Below are 16,963 nucleotides of genomic sequence, written 5' to 3'. Positions count from 1 at the left end.
GTTATACTTCTTTCTTTTTTTTTTTTTGTTGAACTTGCCCTAGTTATACTTGATTGTACCTTTAGAATACATATGAAAATATTGGGTAGACAGCCAATTCGATTTTTGGGTCAATTTATAGGCTATATATTATATGTGGGTGGGGCATGATAATCAAGTCAGATTTGAATATCAGTTATTCTGGACTATCTTACTCTTTTTCTTTTGGCTAAATGGGTTTCTAACAATAATTTTGTAATACTTGAGATCATTTCATTGCCCCAATGTCAAACTAATACCTCTCTTTTGTTTATGTTTTGGGGTAGTGGATTGGGGCTTTCACAGACATTTGTGTGTTCACAAAAGTCCGAGACATTCAAATTCAGACATTTGAGAGTCTACGAAAGTCTGAAGCATTCAAATCTAGACATTTGAAAGTCCTCGAAAGTCTGAGGCATTCAAATCCCGACATTTGAGAGTCTATGAAAGTCTGAGGCATTCGATTATAGACAAAATGTCCCAGACTTTGGTAGACTTCATAATTTGACCACCAAATGTCCATCAATGTCAACAAATATTCACAAGATGCCTACGAAAGTCGAAAATTATATTTTGAAATGTTTACACAAATATATTATTCCATGTGATTAAACAATAATGATAATATTAAAATAATAAATATCTACCAAATGTCCATCAATGTCCACAAATATTCACAGATGTCTACGAAAGTCGAAAAATATATTTTTGAAATGTTAGTATAAATATATTATTTCATGTGATTAAACAATAAAAATAATATTAAAATAATAAATTTCTACCAAATGTCCATCAATGTCCACAAATATTCACAGATGTCTACGAAAGTCGAAAAATATATTTTTGAAATGTTAGTATAAATATATTATTTCATGTGATTAAACAATAATAATAATATTAAAATAATAAATGTCTACCAAATGTCCATCAATGTCCACAAATATTCACAGATGTCTATGAAAGTCGAAAAATGTATTTTTGATTAGTACGAATATAATATGCATTACACATTCTGTCAATGGACTCAAGATCTTGAAATGTCTCCAAGACATTTTGTCTATGGATCAAATGTTTATAAAGACATTTTGTCTACAAACTCAATGTCTTGAAAATGTCAATGAAGACATATTGTCTATAATAAGTCATCTGATATGTCTTGAAATGTCTATGGGACATTTTGTCTATAAAAGTCTGTGAAAGTCTCAATCCACTACCCCCTTAGTTGTTCATTTCATTTGTGCCTGCCCTCATGGAAAAATGCCTCCTGGTGTAAAAGCATGGTCCAAATTTTGAATACTTTCATAACAAATAATGGAGAGGCTATGAAAAGAGACTGAAATCAACTGAAAATGTCCTCAAACAAGCACAATAACGGGACTCAGAGGATGAGTTGTTGATCCGTTTACTTCAACCATTCCATTTATTTTAGACTGATTTTGGGCTTGATTTTTTCGTGTTTGTATCACCATCTTGCGTTCGAACTGCTTAAACACATTTCTATTTCCGAAGAAATTCTTATAGAGGGAATTAGAAACAAAGTTAGTATATAATAAGTGAAGTAAAGCCATAGACTAAAGGTGGAAATAGAAAGAAAAACAAAGGTGATATTCTGCTCCGAAAAACAATTTGAAATCAAACTGAAATCTAATTTTGATAGTAGAAATGGCAGAAACAATCAAGAGAAAGAAAATGGGCGTAATTTAACCACCTACGTCGAAATCCATCCGATTTTATCCCATTTTTTCCAACAAAATAACATTTTTCGAACACAAAGGTCCGAAAATCAAATCAAAATCTGACCTTGATAATATTTTCTTCTCTTATTTTGGTAATTTTTTTTTTTTTTGTTGTATGAGTTCCAACACCACCACCAGCATGTGACACTCGACAGAAACAAGCAACTCCGTTTCTAACGTCTCTTATTTGTCTTCTTCCTCCCTCCTCCTCCTCCACTCCGTCACCGCTAATCTCATCACCCCTAGTAGAGTAGTACCAATCTCTCTCTCTCTTTCTCTCTCTACGTTTCACTAAACACGTACAGATTTTTGAAGAGAGAGATATAAATCTGACGGTAGCTTTTTCCGGTGAACTTCTCTTTTCCGGTAGCTAGACGGTAATAATGGCTGGTGTCTTCTGTTGTGTTTTTTCGTGTTTATTACTGTTTGGAGCTTTGGAAGTGGTAAGTTCTTCCTCCTCCGTCTCTGACGACGCCATTTCTCTTCTCGCATTCAAAAAATCAGTTTCATTTGATCCATATAACCTTCTTTCCGATTGGAATCTTGACAAAACTCACTGTCATTGGTATGGAGTTACATGCGATTCTCTTTCTCTAAGAGTTACTTCACTTAACATTACCGGAACTACTTCACCATCATCACCGGATTTCACACTTCTCACCGGTACACTATCACCTCAGATCGGAAACCTAACTGAACTCCGTATATTAGCTCTACCTCACAATGCATTTTACGGTGAGATTCCAGTGGAGATTGAAAAACTTCAATATTTGGAGATTCTCCAACTTCAAGGAAATAACTTTTCTGGATCGATTCCTGGTCAGTTAACTAGTCTTAGATTTCTTAATTTATCTTATAATTCATTTTCTGGTTCAATTCCTAACGAATTATTAGGTTTTTCGAAGAGAATCAGTTCTATTGATATATCTTATAATCAGCTTAGTCATGAAATTAGGATAGATCCTTTTACTACATGTCAATCTCTTGTTCATTTGAAACTTTCTGGAAATTTTTTGGTCAATAAAATTCCTCCGGATATTGGAAACTGTTCAAATCTTAGGTCACTTTTGCTTGATTCAAACATACTTGAAGGTCAGATTCCCAAAGAAATTGGTAAGCTTTCCCAACTTCGGATTTTAGATGTTTCTAGGAATAGTCTAACTGGTATAATCCCAAAGGAACTGGCTAACTGCACCAAACTATCAGTAATTGTATTGACAAACCTTAAGGTCGAGTCCGAAGAAACTAGCAGAGAAGAATTCAATGCTTTTGCAGGAAGAATTCCTCCTAATGTTTTGAGGATTCCCAACCTTAAGGTTTTCTGGGCTCCTAGAGCCAATCTTCGAGGTAACTTGTTGAGTTATTGGAGGCGTTCGTGTAAATTGCGAGTGTTGAATCTTGGGCAGAACTATATAACTGGTAGGATACCAGAAAGGTTGGCATTGTGTAAACAACTCTCATTTCTAGATTTAAGTTCAAATGCTTTGAAGGGATATCTCCCTTTGCAGTTACAAGTATCATGTATGGTTTACTTCAATATCAGTGGCAACTCATTATCCGGCTCCTTACCAAGATTTGCAAATAGTAGCTGCAGTCACAATATAATCTCAGCGAGTATGGACGGTAATTTCTTTGAGAAGGGAAACATTGATAATGTTTATTCTGCAGTTTCTCTTTGGGGTTCTTGGATTGATAAGATGTACATATCCCTTTTTGAAGATGGGTTTGTCATTCTCCATGATTTTAGTAGGAATAGGTTCACAAATTCATTACCATTATTCTCTTTCGGAAATGGATTCTTGCCAAGCAACACTAAGCCTTCATACCGATTAATACTAAACAATAATCAGTTAAATGGGTCTCTTCCGGGCACTCTTTTTACAGCTTGTGGAGATCTAAAGAGCTTTGAGGTTGATTTAAGTTCCAACAACATATCAGGTGGGTTTCCTCAGGATTTGCTTTTCGACTGCTTGGAGTTAACTGGTTTTGATGCAGCCAACAATCAGATTAGTGGGTCAATTCCATCAACTATTGGTGATTCACATATGCTTCAATATCTTGATTTGAGAGAAAACATGTTGACAGGGTCCCTGCCTGACTCGTTCTGGAAGTTGAAGGATGCGAAATGGATTCTTTTAGGTAGAAACAATTTAACTGGAGAAATTCCAACTCTGCCAGGTCACTTGAATTCTCTTACAATCTTAGATTTCTCCGTGAATGCTCTGTCAGGAATGATTCCTTCGAGTTTAGCGAATGCGACTAACCTTACAGAATTGTTCCTTGATCATAACCAGCTTTCAGGTAATATTCCATTGTCATTCTCAACTCTTGCAAGTCTGACTAAGCTGGATGTCTCGTTCAACCACCTTTCTGGTTCTATACCCCATCTTCAACATGTCAGTGACTGTGATGGCTTCAAAGGAAATAACTTCCTTCTACCTTGTCCTGATCCAAATTCATCTTCCCCAGCTGAGCTTCCCATTTCAGTTAATGTGCCTAAGCAGCCCAGACATAAAACTAACTTGAAAGTACTTGTGATTGTGCTGGTGGCAACCACATCTCTCATAATTGTAATCCTCCTCACAATGACTGTAGTTCTGGCTTTTAGGAGGAAAAAGCTTGGTAATCTTGCTAAACTGAAAAGCAAAGTGCTAGTGACATTTACGGAGGTTCCAGCTAAGTTGAACTACGATATCGTGGTTAGAGCAACAGGGAATTTCAGTGTCAGGAATCTGATTGGCACAGGAGGGTTTGGAGCTACCTACAAGGCAGAGCTGGTTCCTGGTTTTCTTGTAGCTGTGAAGAGACTCGCTATTGGCAGATTTCAAGGCATTCAACAGTTCGATGCAGAAATCAGAACTCTAGGAAGGATCCGACACAAGAATCTCGTAACTCTTATTGGATATTATATGGGAGAAACTGAGATGTTTCTAATCTACAATTACCTCTCAGGTGGAAATCTTGAATCCTTCATACATGAAAGAACAGGAGAAAATGTACAGTGGGCAGTAATTCATAAAATAGCACTCGATATAGCTCAATCTCTAGCTTATCTTCACTATTCCTGTGTTCCCCGGATAGTCCATCGAGACATCAAGCCCAGCAACATCTTGCTCGATGAAGATCTCAATGCTTATCTTTCGGATTTCGGGCTGGCTAGGCTTTTAGAAGTTTCAGAAACCCATGCTACCACGGATGTAGCTGGCACATTCGGGTATGTAGCACCTGAGTATGCGACCACTTGTAGGGTGTCCGACAAGGCAGATGTTTATAGCTTTGGTATCGTGCTTTTGGAATTGATGTCAGGGAAGAAGTCTCTTGACCCATCTTTCTCTGGATATGGAAATGGATTTAACATAGTTGCATGGGGGAACTTGCTGATGGACGAGGATCGCTCGCCTGACTTTTTCTCTCCTCAGCTGTGGGAAGAAGGACCCAAGGACAATCTGCTAGCTATGCTGAGACTTGCATCAGACTGTACCTCGGAGTCACTTTCTATTCGTCCATCTATGAATCAAGTTTTAGAGAAATTGAAGCAGTTGAAAGCTCCTGGAACCTGATTACCTTGTAGACTAGATTCTGGAGAATGCGAATATACTATCGGGAATCTTGAGATGTCGTACATGATTTAAAGGTGAGTTCTCTCTCCTTCACTGCTAAATTTTTTTGCTTTTGTCTCTTACCTTTGGTTTCTATTTCTCTGATGCAAGTAAGGAACAATGATCATTCATTTCAGGAAAAAACTGGCTAAAATGATCTTTCTCTTAAACCCATCTCTCTTATTAGTCTTTGGAGACTTGTTAGCACAATTTTAATTGAATTCATTTTTTTCCCTTCTTTTTCTGCAGGAATTGGTCAATGAAGCCAAACTGTATGCAGCTATCAAAGGCGATATATACTAGACATCATACGGATTCATATCCACTGGAAGTTTCAAGCTATGAGGTTAAGTGCTTGTCGTCTTAATGACCGAACGCTACAAGTTTTGACCACATGGTTAATCGAATTGGAGTAAACTTAACGTCCACCAGTCTGCTATAAACCAGTTTAGTTCGACTCAATTTGATGTCCATTAATGAGCTCCGACAGCGGCTATGAGACAACAGAATGACTGAAATTTTTCTGTTTGCCATGTCTTTTTCAAGATCATTAATGGGGTTCTGATGGACTTTTGTGAGAACAGCTTAATCAGAGTCTTCTGCCTCGCTAAAGGTGATTTTCTTGTATATTTGAGCAGCTCCTTTTTCTAATTTAAGAGGAACAACAGAGCTTACTTGTTCTAACCTGTAATTGATGTTGCCCGATCAGAATAGTTGTTGATTAATGAATTAAAGTTAGAAATCCAGTTAACTTATATAACTTGTTAAAACGGTTCACTCTGCCAATTCGCACAACCATGTAAAGGGATGAGATTTCTGCTTCCAATAATCAGAAGAATATGACAGAGGGAAATAGCACCGAGTTCTTGACAAGAATAAAAATGAATCATAACAATGTCTTCATAATCAAAACAAGTTCTTATGGACAAACAAACGAACAAACGAAAGAATCACAAAGAGAAGTTTGATGAGCGTAGTGATTGTTCATTTTTTTTTTGGAGACGCCAAAAGTCAAGGAGATTGCAAGTCATTAACACAGAAAGAGGAACGTTACTACCATACTACCTCAAGTAGTAGGAGTCAAAGAACCCTGCCTTGCCTTTAATACCAGTTCCTCAGTGGTCGAGCCGATAATCTCATTAGCACGTTTCAAACCTACGCAGTAGTATCTTCCAATTGTATCCTGTATCATCCATTCAAATGAGTCATAAAAGTGGGCTAGCTTGAGAGAGATAGAATAGAAATTTCAAGTAGTTAAATTAGGTCGGCTCAAAGATAGAGATGAGGAAACTAACCCGGGCAACGATACCAAGCTGCTCTAATTTGTGTACCGCGTCATCCACATCAAAATTACATGTCTCACCAAACTCTTCTTTAATTAGTTCTTCACACCGAAGATCAAGATCCTATATCATGACCGGAAGAAGCAAATGTTAGTAAATTCAAGCTATCTTTCAGATCTATGGGGATATAATTTCACGAAGGGGGATGGGATAGAAAAATTGTGAAGGTGTTTCATACATGTCTAGTAGCTTTACCCTGCTCCATCAAAATAAAAAACGAAATAATCACCTCTTTGACCTGCACATTAACCACAATCTCTTAGATAAGAGACCAATAGTTATTTTCTGCCATACCAAAGCCCCATGAGTCTGAAACGACCACATATTTGTCGTCAATTGTTAACCAAATTTTTTGACCCAAACAAACACGAGTCTGAAATGACGACACCAAACCCACAGTTTCTCAATATGAAGTGCTAAGCAATAATCAGAGTTGAAACATACTTCTTGTTGAATCACATCATCACATAGATGTAGAAGAGTGCCCTTTCCACTATCTAGTTGTTTATCGTACATGGACTGTGTGATTAAGTTCTGATACGTTGACATATTTTGTTGAAACCTACAAAAATAAACGGAAAACCGGTAAGTAGCTCAATAGAAAACTAATTACAAGAAGAAACGATAGAGAAGGACCGTAACACCAATTACTCAATCCGTCTACCAGTCGAATAGGAGTAAAATGGAAAATAGTGGCACGTGAAATACAAAAAGTGTCTGTCGAGGTAATAACAACCAAGCAAATTATAGGAGTGTGAGTGTCACCGGAGAAAGGTAGACTTACGTGAAATAGATCTTGGCGCAATATCCGACCAGTCCAGAGATGATAGCAACCATAACCCAAAAATCAGCTTTCGGACTTTCAATCGAACTAACAAGAGTCACCTGAAAAGAAAGCGAACTAGGATGAACAATAATCAAATGGGAAGAAATAAAATTATTGAAACAGCAAAGCTTTAGGTTTCAAGTATACCAGTCCAATGACAACAGAAACAAGGAACTGGACCCAGTCCTTTGGTGTTAGACTCGGATTTTTCTTCTCTGGCTATTACAGAAGTTCAAACACCACATTAAGTATATATAGTATCAAATTCAACTGATTAGAGCTAAGTGCTCACATGGAATGCACAAAATGTGAAGTTTAAGAAACCCACCAGAACAATTTCCATGTCCGCCATTGGGATATTTTTGAAATGCTTCACATATATTCCTCGATCTTGTTTGCCTTTGCTACTAGCTCGCCTACAAAAATACCACTCTCGTCAGTCGTCGCTAAAAAGATACATTCATTATATGTCCATCTTCTCATGGGCATGGAACTTCTATGAAAAGACGTAGACTAGACATTTTCATTCATCAAGAAAATGACTAGCTCTCGTATATATTTAATAACAAATAGTGCACTTCTGAAACTAATCTTCAATCTAGTGATGAAAAAATGGAGAATGCAATTTTACGCAATCACATATTCAACCATCTAATAAAAGAGTAAATAATACTATTGTTGAATACTAGTAGTACCTGTAAACAACTATTATTCTGTCAAAGGTTGGTTCTTGAACTGTGATCTTGCTAAGCAGATTACGGAAGCTGAAAGCACAAAAAATAGCGGCCAGATTCATTCAGTTCCTAACTTCACTGATGAAAATAGTGTAGATAAAATATTGATCAGAGAAAAAGTATCCGATTTTTGAAGATGTAATTATAGAAGATTCCACCCAAAATCTCTTTCGCATTCAATCAAAATTATTTTACAACAAAACTATCTAGTGTAACCTTGCAAACAAAAGCTGATTGACAGATTTGCAGAACTTACTGGGTGCAAGTGATGACTTCAGGATTAATGTTGTAAATTTATCTAACGAACGATTTTTAGCATGATAGTGAAGCCAAGTTTGATGCTATAATTTGAAAATGTGATTGTAAACATGATTTCAGAGCTACAATCTATGGAGGTCGTGGGTTCAAGTATTATAACATTAAAGACCCCAAAAAGTGCCTCTCATGGAGAAAACAAATAAAAAACAAACCCAGGATAGAATTTCCCTACAATCCCACGAATTTGAGTTGTATCTCCGTCTTTCAAAGGAAAAGGAAGAGTATGATGTTTTTGCGAAGGTGAGTGCAAGGTATCTGATATTATACCAGTTGCATCAATAGGCATGACCCAGTCACGAACAGAGTACAAGACTGAAATAAGGAAACTCCTACCCAAAGGACATACGCAAATTGACCAGTTATCATCTATCAAAGTAACATAAAAAGTTTACAATTGTAGAGTTCTACTATATCAAACTTCAGAACTCCTTCAATATAATAGGGATTAGGTAATGTGTACTAATCTACTAATGAAGGAAAATAATCAGAACCTGATTTGCATATTTTCAATTCGAATTCGTTCAACAAATAGGTCTTGCTCATCTGCTTCTGGGTTTATTTCATCACTTTTCTTTGAATCTTTGTTTCGCTTTGCACTCGGCTTTCTAGAGAGGATAAGTTGCAGTCTGCAAGCGTAGGAGTTCACCGGAGAACAGAAAAAGAATAAGAATTTAAAATTTTAAATGAAGCAAAGATAGTAAGCGACAGTATTACTACATAATTTAGCATACAGATGAAAGTCTGATGAATCATTTCTCAGTGATTTATATCTTATTTTTACAACCAGAGTAAACTTTGAGAGGACGAAATAAGTGGGATAAGTATTAGCCTCAAAACAAAAACCTTTTGCTGTTAATTTATGGTCCATATATCAGCCATTTTGAATTATAAGGGTTTAGTTGGTGAACACATAAATATGGCACATCAAGAATCGAAACAAGAATTCGCTCTGCTTTAATTACTGCAGTACTAGGTCATACAATTGAAACTTCGAACTCTTCTTCTTTGTACTGATAATATTTCCAAGAAAAATAAGTTTTCCTACAAGAATTTCTGGTTATAGTTATGCGGCAACAGACCACTTACTTGGTTACTCTAAGTAGCCACTTCCAAAGTCGTGAAATGAGCATATCCACCTTCTCCATGATAAATAAATCGGTCGTTCGATCAATGCCAATGCCCCGACGAAAGATGACATACTTCACATGGAAAAAAAGCACTGACGTTATTCTAGGTATCCAAAGAGTGAAGACACACACAACTGACCAAATATTTTCGTCTGGTAAAATTAACTTCACCTTTATAGTAACAAGATGAATTTCAAACAATGTATATTGAACAAAAGTAGAAAATAATTTAAATTATAGAATAAAATTTTAAAAGTTACACGAAATTAAGAAAACGTTATAAATTGTTAATCTGGGCACTCCCGAAAGTGGGTGAATTGGAAACCAATGGGTCGTGTACCATTCTAGTTGTTCATCGCATGACAATATAACATGATGGAGGAGTCAGCTAGACATTTCTTTTACCAGCATTAGCACAACCGCCTAAACCTACACATTTGGACCTGAAAAGCGTACCTACATCCTTACAAACTTAGAGACCTCAATCCAAAGAGAAAGGATACACGGGCTATTTTTGATAATTCAAAAAAGAAAGAGAAAAATGAAACTTCTTCAATCAAAGAGAACGGCAATCCTCAGTGAAAAATGTGTATTGGTAAAGCACAGCCTTAACCTTTCAAGTGCGTAAACTAGTCCATTAACAATAATAGATCGACAGCGAGTGAACTAGAAACATGTGCTCAGATACTGGTTGCAATTGCGCGACATATAGTTGACAGATTTAAAGATTACCTTATCAGCAAAATCTGGGAGGTTTTCATGGTTATGCTCTTCGAAATACCTTTTCAAAAGCTTTTTGTCAAGCTATCACCAAGAGAAAAGATTGAGATTAGCACCCATGGATGCAAAACTAAAACATGTAATGGTCAAAATGGAAATTCTAGGCAGAAAAATTGGCATACTGCATGAGCTTTAAACCTTAGATTCATCAACTGAAATAGGAAGATTCAAAAGATATTGACCGGACTGTGCCACTTCGACTTCCTCATCAGTTGTTATCTTGAAATTGCTCTTACTCATAACCTGCATAAAGAATTTTATCATACACAAAATACTTCACTGTACTCCAGAAGGTAAAAGAAACAGCCTAAGGCAAAGTGGAACATGAAGGTAAAAGAAACAGCCTAAGACAAAAGCAAACATAAGCAAGTGATGTAGAGAAATGGGTAGAGCCTAGTAAATAAATTAAAGTGCACATGAAAAGGTAAAAGAAACGGCCTAAGGCAAAGTGAAACGAGAGCATGCTCGGCCATTTATGCAGATAATTGTTTAGCTAGTTAATTTGGCAGTGATAAGAACATCAAACTGACCGAGCCGCTAACTGAGCTTGCATAATAAAAGGTACACTAGTATAAACACAAGAAAGAAGCCAAAACTGACCTCAAATAAGTATGTTAAGAAATTCTGTTCTAGCACATCAATCTCTCCTGGAGATAAGTTCTGCTGTTCCAATTTTTGAGCTCCGTGCACAGGGTCGAAAAGAGAGTACAATTGCTACGAAGACATTTAATATGAAATTTGGCATTCAGTTCACAAGAGTTTGAAAATTGTGCATTAAGTTCTCCAAGCAAGCAAGCAAGAAATGATATGGGGGGGTGGGGGGGTTACCATTAGATCTTCAAACTGTAGAAGATACCAAGCTCGAATGGTGTATTCTACTCTCTTGCAGAGCTTTAAGAACTCAGCCCGGTCGGAACCATGTTCTGAAAATTTATTTCATAACTTTTAGGTGGTGACTTGATAGTAAAATTTGAAACTCATAATAAATTAGTTGATCGGCAACAAAAAATGTCTAGCCCATTTTATGTTGTAATATAAGGGGGCATCACTAACTTGGAGGTGAAATCTAAACAAAATTGAAGTAATGATTCATCAACTAAGAATAAAAATAATTATAAGAAGAAAAGAGTAGTAGTAGTAGTAGGTACCAATGAGGTTAGCCAAGGTCATAATAATCTTAGGTTTCAAAACTGGAATAACAGATTCCCGTTCCAAGCGTATGACATCTTTGTTGTTCTTCTTCTTATCCATCTTTTTTTCTTCCCCCACCTTAAAGAACTAATAACTGTAAAGAAAACAAGAAGGAAGGAAGGGTGTTGTTGTTATTAGAAGGTGAAATTGGAGAGATCAAGGAAGGAAGGGTTTTCAATTTGATTTCATCCTTAGAAAACAAGGAATTCGAAACTGTATGATAAAATTAGGTATATATAATATTCTATTTCTTCTTCCCTACCTACTAGTCACTAATTAATGAGAGAGAGAGAGAGAGAGAGAGAGAGAGAGAGAGAGAGAATCCTCCAGCCTCCGTTACAATCCTTTCTTTCCCCTACGCTCACGCTCACACAGGACAGGATTCTATTTCTTCTCCCTCTCTCATCTCTCTATGGTTTGTCTTCCTAAAATGTTTACTGGGCCTAGGTGGTCGGTCCACTTATTTCGTGGCCCTGTTGTGATAAAAAAAAATCAAACCGACAGAACAGAAGCTATTTTGTTCCATTCTTTTTCTCCCAAATTTTTAAGAGATACTCCGGTAATCAATTTTCAACCCATTGTGAATGAGTCATGTAATAAAATATAGTCTCTCAAGAAACCACAAGTAGAAAGAATTCACATTCTCCAACCTATAATAAAAAAAAAAAATAGAAGGAGCTCCATTGTTGACTTGTTGTTATAAAGCCATACCATTGAAAGAGTCTTTGGCTTATTATAGTACTATAATATATAGTCTCTCAACATATAATAAAATAAGTTTCTTATTCTAAGAAACCACAAGTAGAAAGAATTCACACTTTCTTATTCTAACAAGACTCCTTCCATCTCATCAAAAAAAAAAAAAAAAACAGACTTGTTCCACTTGAAAATGATACTATTAGAATTTTTATCGCTTTTTAAATGTTGACGGAATCAAGTCCAACTAATATTAATTTAATGTCAAAATAAATTACAAAGTCCCTCTAGATACTAGAGAAGAGCCACATAATTTTTTATCAGCAAATACATCAACTCATTTTCTATTTCAAACACGTTTAGCCATTACATCTACCATGTCGTTACCTTCTCACAAGTAAAGTACAAGTAATATCCATGGACACATTCAGCTCAACATAGACCTGTCATCTCAGAGATCACAAATGAACAATAACACCATAAACAACTTGAACTCTGTCGATTCTTAATTATCATGTAAAGTGAATAACAAAACCAGCCATATAATTTTTGTCATTACCAACTAAACTTACATAATTGACAATTACAAGTTAAACCAACACAATATTCATACTACTTATTTACCTCTAATGGGATTAACAATCATTATAGGTTCATTCTTTTCCACCTTAACAACCTGCTCAACTCTGTACTCATACCTTTTCGCCAAGTATATGAAAACCCCGAAATTTATAACACTTAACACTGTTAGAACCCAATATAAGTAATCGAATCTACCTGCATTGATATTCTGAGCCAACCACGAAGATTTTCCTTCTTCATCATTGCCAGTGGCGGATTTGATTATGTTGTTCAAGATAGTCGCCACGAAGCAACCTAACCCACCGGCCACAGCTGCGTAGGCAGACCCAACACTTCTCATGGCATCCGGAGCTTCTTGATAGAGAAATTCCAGAAGCCCAACTATGCAAAAAACTTCGGCTATTCCAATAAGGCAGTACTGAATCAACAACCAATATGCACTTAAGTTAGGCATTGCTGTAAGAAAACTAGCCTCATACCCGTTCTTGATGGCAAAGTTTCTTCTGTAGTTCTCAAAAATGGCAGCCCAACCCACAGATAAGATAGATACTGCCAAACCGATGCCTACCCTTTGAAGCTGAGAAGCACCATGAGGGTGACCAGTGAATCGTCGAGATAGTGGGACGAAAGTGGAGTAATAGAGAGATAATATGAGAAAGATACTAAGGCCAGGAAATACAGGCATACATGTAACAGGGAGTTTTAGATGTCCCATGTGTGTGTTTAAAGTATAAGCTTGTTGAACTGATAATGTCAGAAACTCTGTCAAAATTACACTGAGCATTATAGTACACGCAGGAATTGGGAGAAGTTTAATCAGTATCTTGACTTCTTCTACTTGGGTTACAGTACAAAGCCTCCAAGGACTCGGATCAATGCCATCTTCTTTTAGTTGCAGTGCTGCCTTGTCCAAACACCTACAAATTTTTCGTCAAGTTGTGAGAATAGTCCCACGTGCACAATAGAAAGATTCTTGACTGCGTAATATCTAGAGCCTTCCCATTCATTGTCAATTAGTTTTGAGTTGGATGTCCAAAAACTTAATATGAGATATCAGAGCTAGGGCTCGTACGTGTCACATGCTCTATGTCAGTCAATAAAAAGACATGTGGTAGGCTTAAGAACACCAAAGGTCAGGAGGCGTGTGAGAATAGTCCCATTTGGACAACGGGAAGACTCTGACTAAATAACACGTATAATAGGTCTTCTTCTTTCCATTGGTTTAAGATAGTAAATAAACTTGCTGTATTGTCGTGAGTATAAATTTGCCCAAAAACAGACTAAATAAGTAAAAGAATCAAACTTGCATACCTGTAATCATCAGTGTGATCTATCTTTCCGCTCCCCTTTATGGCAGAATGTTTACCTGGAAGTTCATACAATCCAATGAACTCACTACTAGAGAAAGGTTTATGACGTTTTCGGAATGCAGCAACGAGAACTTGAGCTACTCGTGTCAGAGGGCTTCCGCCTGGCAACCTATGTCTGTACAGAGGTGTTCCAATAAAGAAAACGGCATTTGACACACCCATAGCTATGGCTAAAGCACCAAATGCGGAACCCCAACCATGTTTCATTTGAATGTAGACCACCATAGTAAAGGCTATAATCGCCCCAACGGTGACAGAAAGATAAAAGAAATTGAAAAATCTGTCCAAGTGAGATTTGTAATCTTTACTGTTCTCGTCAAATTGATCCGCCCCGAAAGAAGAAACACAGGGTCTAATTCCTGCAGCTCCAAATCCGGTGATGTAAAGGACTGTGTAGAGGTACATCATCTGCCATGGTTTTGGCTGCTCACATTGGCCCAAAAGTAGGGAAAGCCGGTCACATTCATCCTGATTTGGCATAAATACACTCATTGTCGCACACAATGTAATCCCCGTCAGACCCTGCAGAACCCAACATTATGTTTTCATTCCACTTGAACAAAACACAGGAAAATAACATCAACGCTGCTCATAACCTAAACGTTTACTACTATATAATTTCAAATTATATCGAAGTTTAATATCGTTGATAAAAAAAATGTAATTTTACCGCAAGATAGATTGTAGTGAAGATCGCTATTGTCCAATATCTTCCAAGATAAGCATCAGCAAGGAAACCACCCAAAACAGATGAAGCCTGTGATATGCCCAAAAAATTATTGACTGCATTCGCAGAACTAGAGAATGGCTGATGCATCACATAGAACATGAATGTCACCATATTAACTGATAGGCCGAAATAAGCCATTCTCTCCGCCATCTCATTCCCTACCAAAATTATATCCATAAACAACTATGAGAATTGAAACGCCAAAAGAATGTGGAATACAACAAATCTCCTTATCTCCCATAAGAAGATAAGGCAATAACACTGGAATAAAAGTATAACACTAGAATAAAAGTATAACATTATAACCCATCAAAAATGACTAAATATATACATATATCATGTGGCAACCCAACCCTCGACGACCTGCCGATATTGTCCTGACGTGTCGCCTGCTTAGCCAGGGTGTTTTGTTCCTGGCCTGAACTCTCACAAACAGACCCACAACGTGCCGAATGCCCAAGGTACTGGCTCACTGCCTACAGCCCAATGTTTGAGCACTCGACTAAGTGAAGTGAGACTACCTGCAGTCTCCCACACGTGCCACTCGCACGTGAGTTACCTTATATATATAGACACTGAAAAGGCTATAGATGGAATATTCTTACCAAAAATGAAGAAGGCAGCAATCCATCCCCCTGTCTTTGACAGATTAGAAATGGGTTTTCCATGTATATTAACTGGAGTAGTTCCTCCTCGAATATAACCTCCACCAATGGCGGTCGTCCGCCTATCATCGCTTTCTACGAAATAAACCCCTAGTTTCTTTCTACGATTAGAATCAGAATCCCCATCGAACCTGACTGGTGTCTCTTGGAACTCTTCCGGTGACTTGATTTCTCTTGACTCCATACCTGAGTAGCAATGGACAAACAACACACTTATGATTTACTTCACATACAAGTTCTAAAGATTTACCAAGTGAGTAGTAGGCAAGTGTGAATTAGCATTAAAAAATGGTTAATGGAAGCTCAAGAGAATCAAAAGAAAACCTACTTGGCTTCAAACCCACAAAAGTCCTCTACTAGAACTGAAATCCCATACACCTAATTATACCCATTTCTTAATCCAACAAAAACAGCATATTGAAAAGAGAAGAGTGATCTAATAAATACCCAAACACAAAAGCAATATGAAAAGGAATTCCAGATTTAACCCACTATATATTAATTGAAGATCACTTCAGAGATCCAACCAACACAATAAATATAGCTAGTGATAGAGGGGGAGAGAGAGAGAGAGAGAGAGAGATTCGGAGACCATTAATGCTTTCCTGCAAGAGTAGGTTGGAGATTGAAAAGAACCCTAGGATAAATTGAGCTTGTTGAAGTGACAACATCCCATTAACAAGTGAAGAAAATTTGGTAGAAATGAAGATAAAGAAGTGGATGGGTAATTATTAGTAACTGACAAGATAAGAGGAAGAATAGTTAGTGATTAAAGCAATAATTTTGTGATTAAGTGTTTGGTTAGTTCATTGATGTTGAACTATTTAACTACTACTAACAATTTTGTGTTAGATAGCTCAGATGAGATTAACCACTACTTAACTTTTCCCACCATTACTCTTTCTACCCGTGCCTGTTTTTTTAGATGACTTCAAAAGAAAATCATCTTTCATTTTGTACAATGCCAATCGCCAACCTTCATTTGGCGGCAAAAAGCAAAAAATTGTGGGATCCATGTAAAATAAGTTTTGCTTTTAGAAGTGTTCTCAGTTCAAATGTCGCAGAATTAACATTTGGGGTGTGTGTTTAAAGGAGGATTTGATCTCCTGCACAAGATCTAACAGCGAAGCTGCAACTTAAACACATATTATGAACTGGTTAAACTATAATTATTATTATGAAATAACATACAAAATTCGGAAAATGAGACCCTTATCTACGTTGGTTCTAAAACTGCCGCTTTGGTGA

The 16,963-nt window shown here is 36.9% G+C and overlaps 2 protein-coding genes and 1 pseudogene across 5 annotated transcripts; 1 reads left to right on the top strand and 2 right to left on the bottom strand.

Moving 5' to 3' along the window:
- The first annotated feature begins 1,591 nt into the window (after nt 1–1,591).
- LOC147553558 (LRR receptor-like serine/threonine-protein kinase RPK2 pseudogene) lies at nt 1,592–6,108 on the top strand (annotated as a pseudogene). The gene is made up of 2 exons (XR_015236928.1): nt 1,592–5,388; nt 5,603–6,108. The product of XR_015236928.1 is annotated as an LRR receptor-like serine/threonine-protein kinase RPK2 pseudogene (transcript).
- A 45-nt stretch (nt 6,109–6,153) lies between these two features.
- Nucleotides 6,154–12,111, bottom strand: LOC147553557 (aminopeptidase (DUF3754)). The gene is made up of 16 exons (XM_086665973.1): nt 11,935–12,111; nt 11,630–11,766; nt 11,310–11,404; nt 11,082–11,195; nt 10,620–10,724; nt 10,434–10,505; nt 9,661–9,773; nt 9,066–9,200; nt 8,218–8,286; nt 7,851–7,938; nt 7,670–7,741; nt 7,481–7,581; nt 7,141–7,258; nt 6,875–6,934; nt 6,649–6,759; nt 6,154–6,536 (listed from the first exon to the last, which is right to left on the bottom strand). The coding sequence occupies exons 2-16, from the start codon at nt 11,730–11,732 to the stop codon at nt 6,420–6,422; spliced, it is 1,473 nt and encodes a 490-aa protein (XP_086522099.1). The 5' UTR covers nt 11,733–11,766; nt 11,935–12,111; the 3' UTR covers nt 6,154–6,419.
- A 737-nt stretch (nt 12,112–12,848) lies between these two features.
- LOC147553556 (Major facilitator superfamily protein) lies at nt 12,849–16,744 on the bottom strand. Of its 3 annotated transcripts, none has more exons than XM_086665970.1 (5): nt 16,044–16,744; nt 15,656–15,901; nt 14,991–15,208; nt 14,262–14,842; nt 12,849–13,867 (listed from the first exon to the last, which is right to left on the bottom strand). In XM_086665970.1, the coding sequence occupies exons 2-5, from the start codon at nt 15,897–15,899 to the stop codon at nt 12,985–12,987; spliced, it is 1,926 nt and encodes a 641-aa protein (XP_086522096.1). In that variant the 5' UTR covers nt 15,900–15,901; nt 16,044–16,744; the 3' UTR covers nt 12,849–12,984. The 3 variants fall into 3 exon arrangements, with proteins under 3 accessions (XP_086522096.1, XP_086522095.1, XP_086522097.1); XM_086665969.1 differs by having other exon boundaries at nt 16,308–16,666; XM_086665971.1 differs by having other exon boundaries at nt 16,163–16,395.
- Nucleotides 16,745–16,963: the final 219 nt, after the last annotated feature.

The sequence above is a fragment of the Eschscholzia californica genome, unplaced genomic scaffold (genome assembly GCF_041429995.1).
Source record: "Eschscholzia californica isolate CP2 unplaced genomic scaffold, dmEscCali1.0.p SCAF_3, whole genome shotgun sequence".
In the NCBI taxonomy this organism is placed as follows: Eukaryota; Viridiplantae; Streptophyta; class Magnoliopsida; order Ranunculales; family Papaveraceae; genus Eschscholzia; species Eschscholzia californica.
The sequence above is the reverse complement of the archived record's forward strand: the minus strand, read 5'-3'. Positions and strand labels throughout refer to the sequence as shown.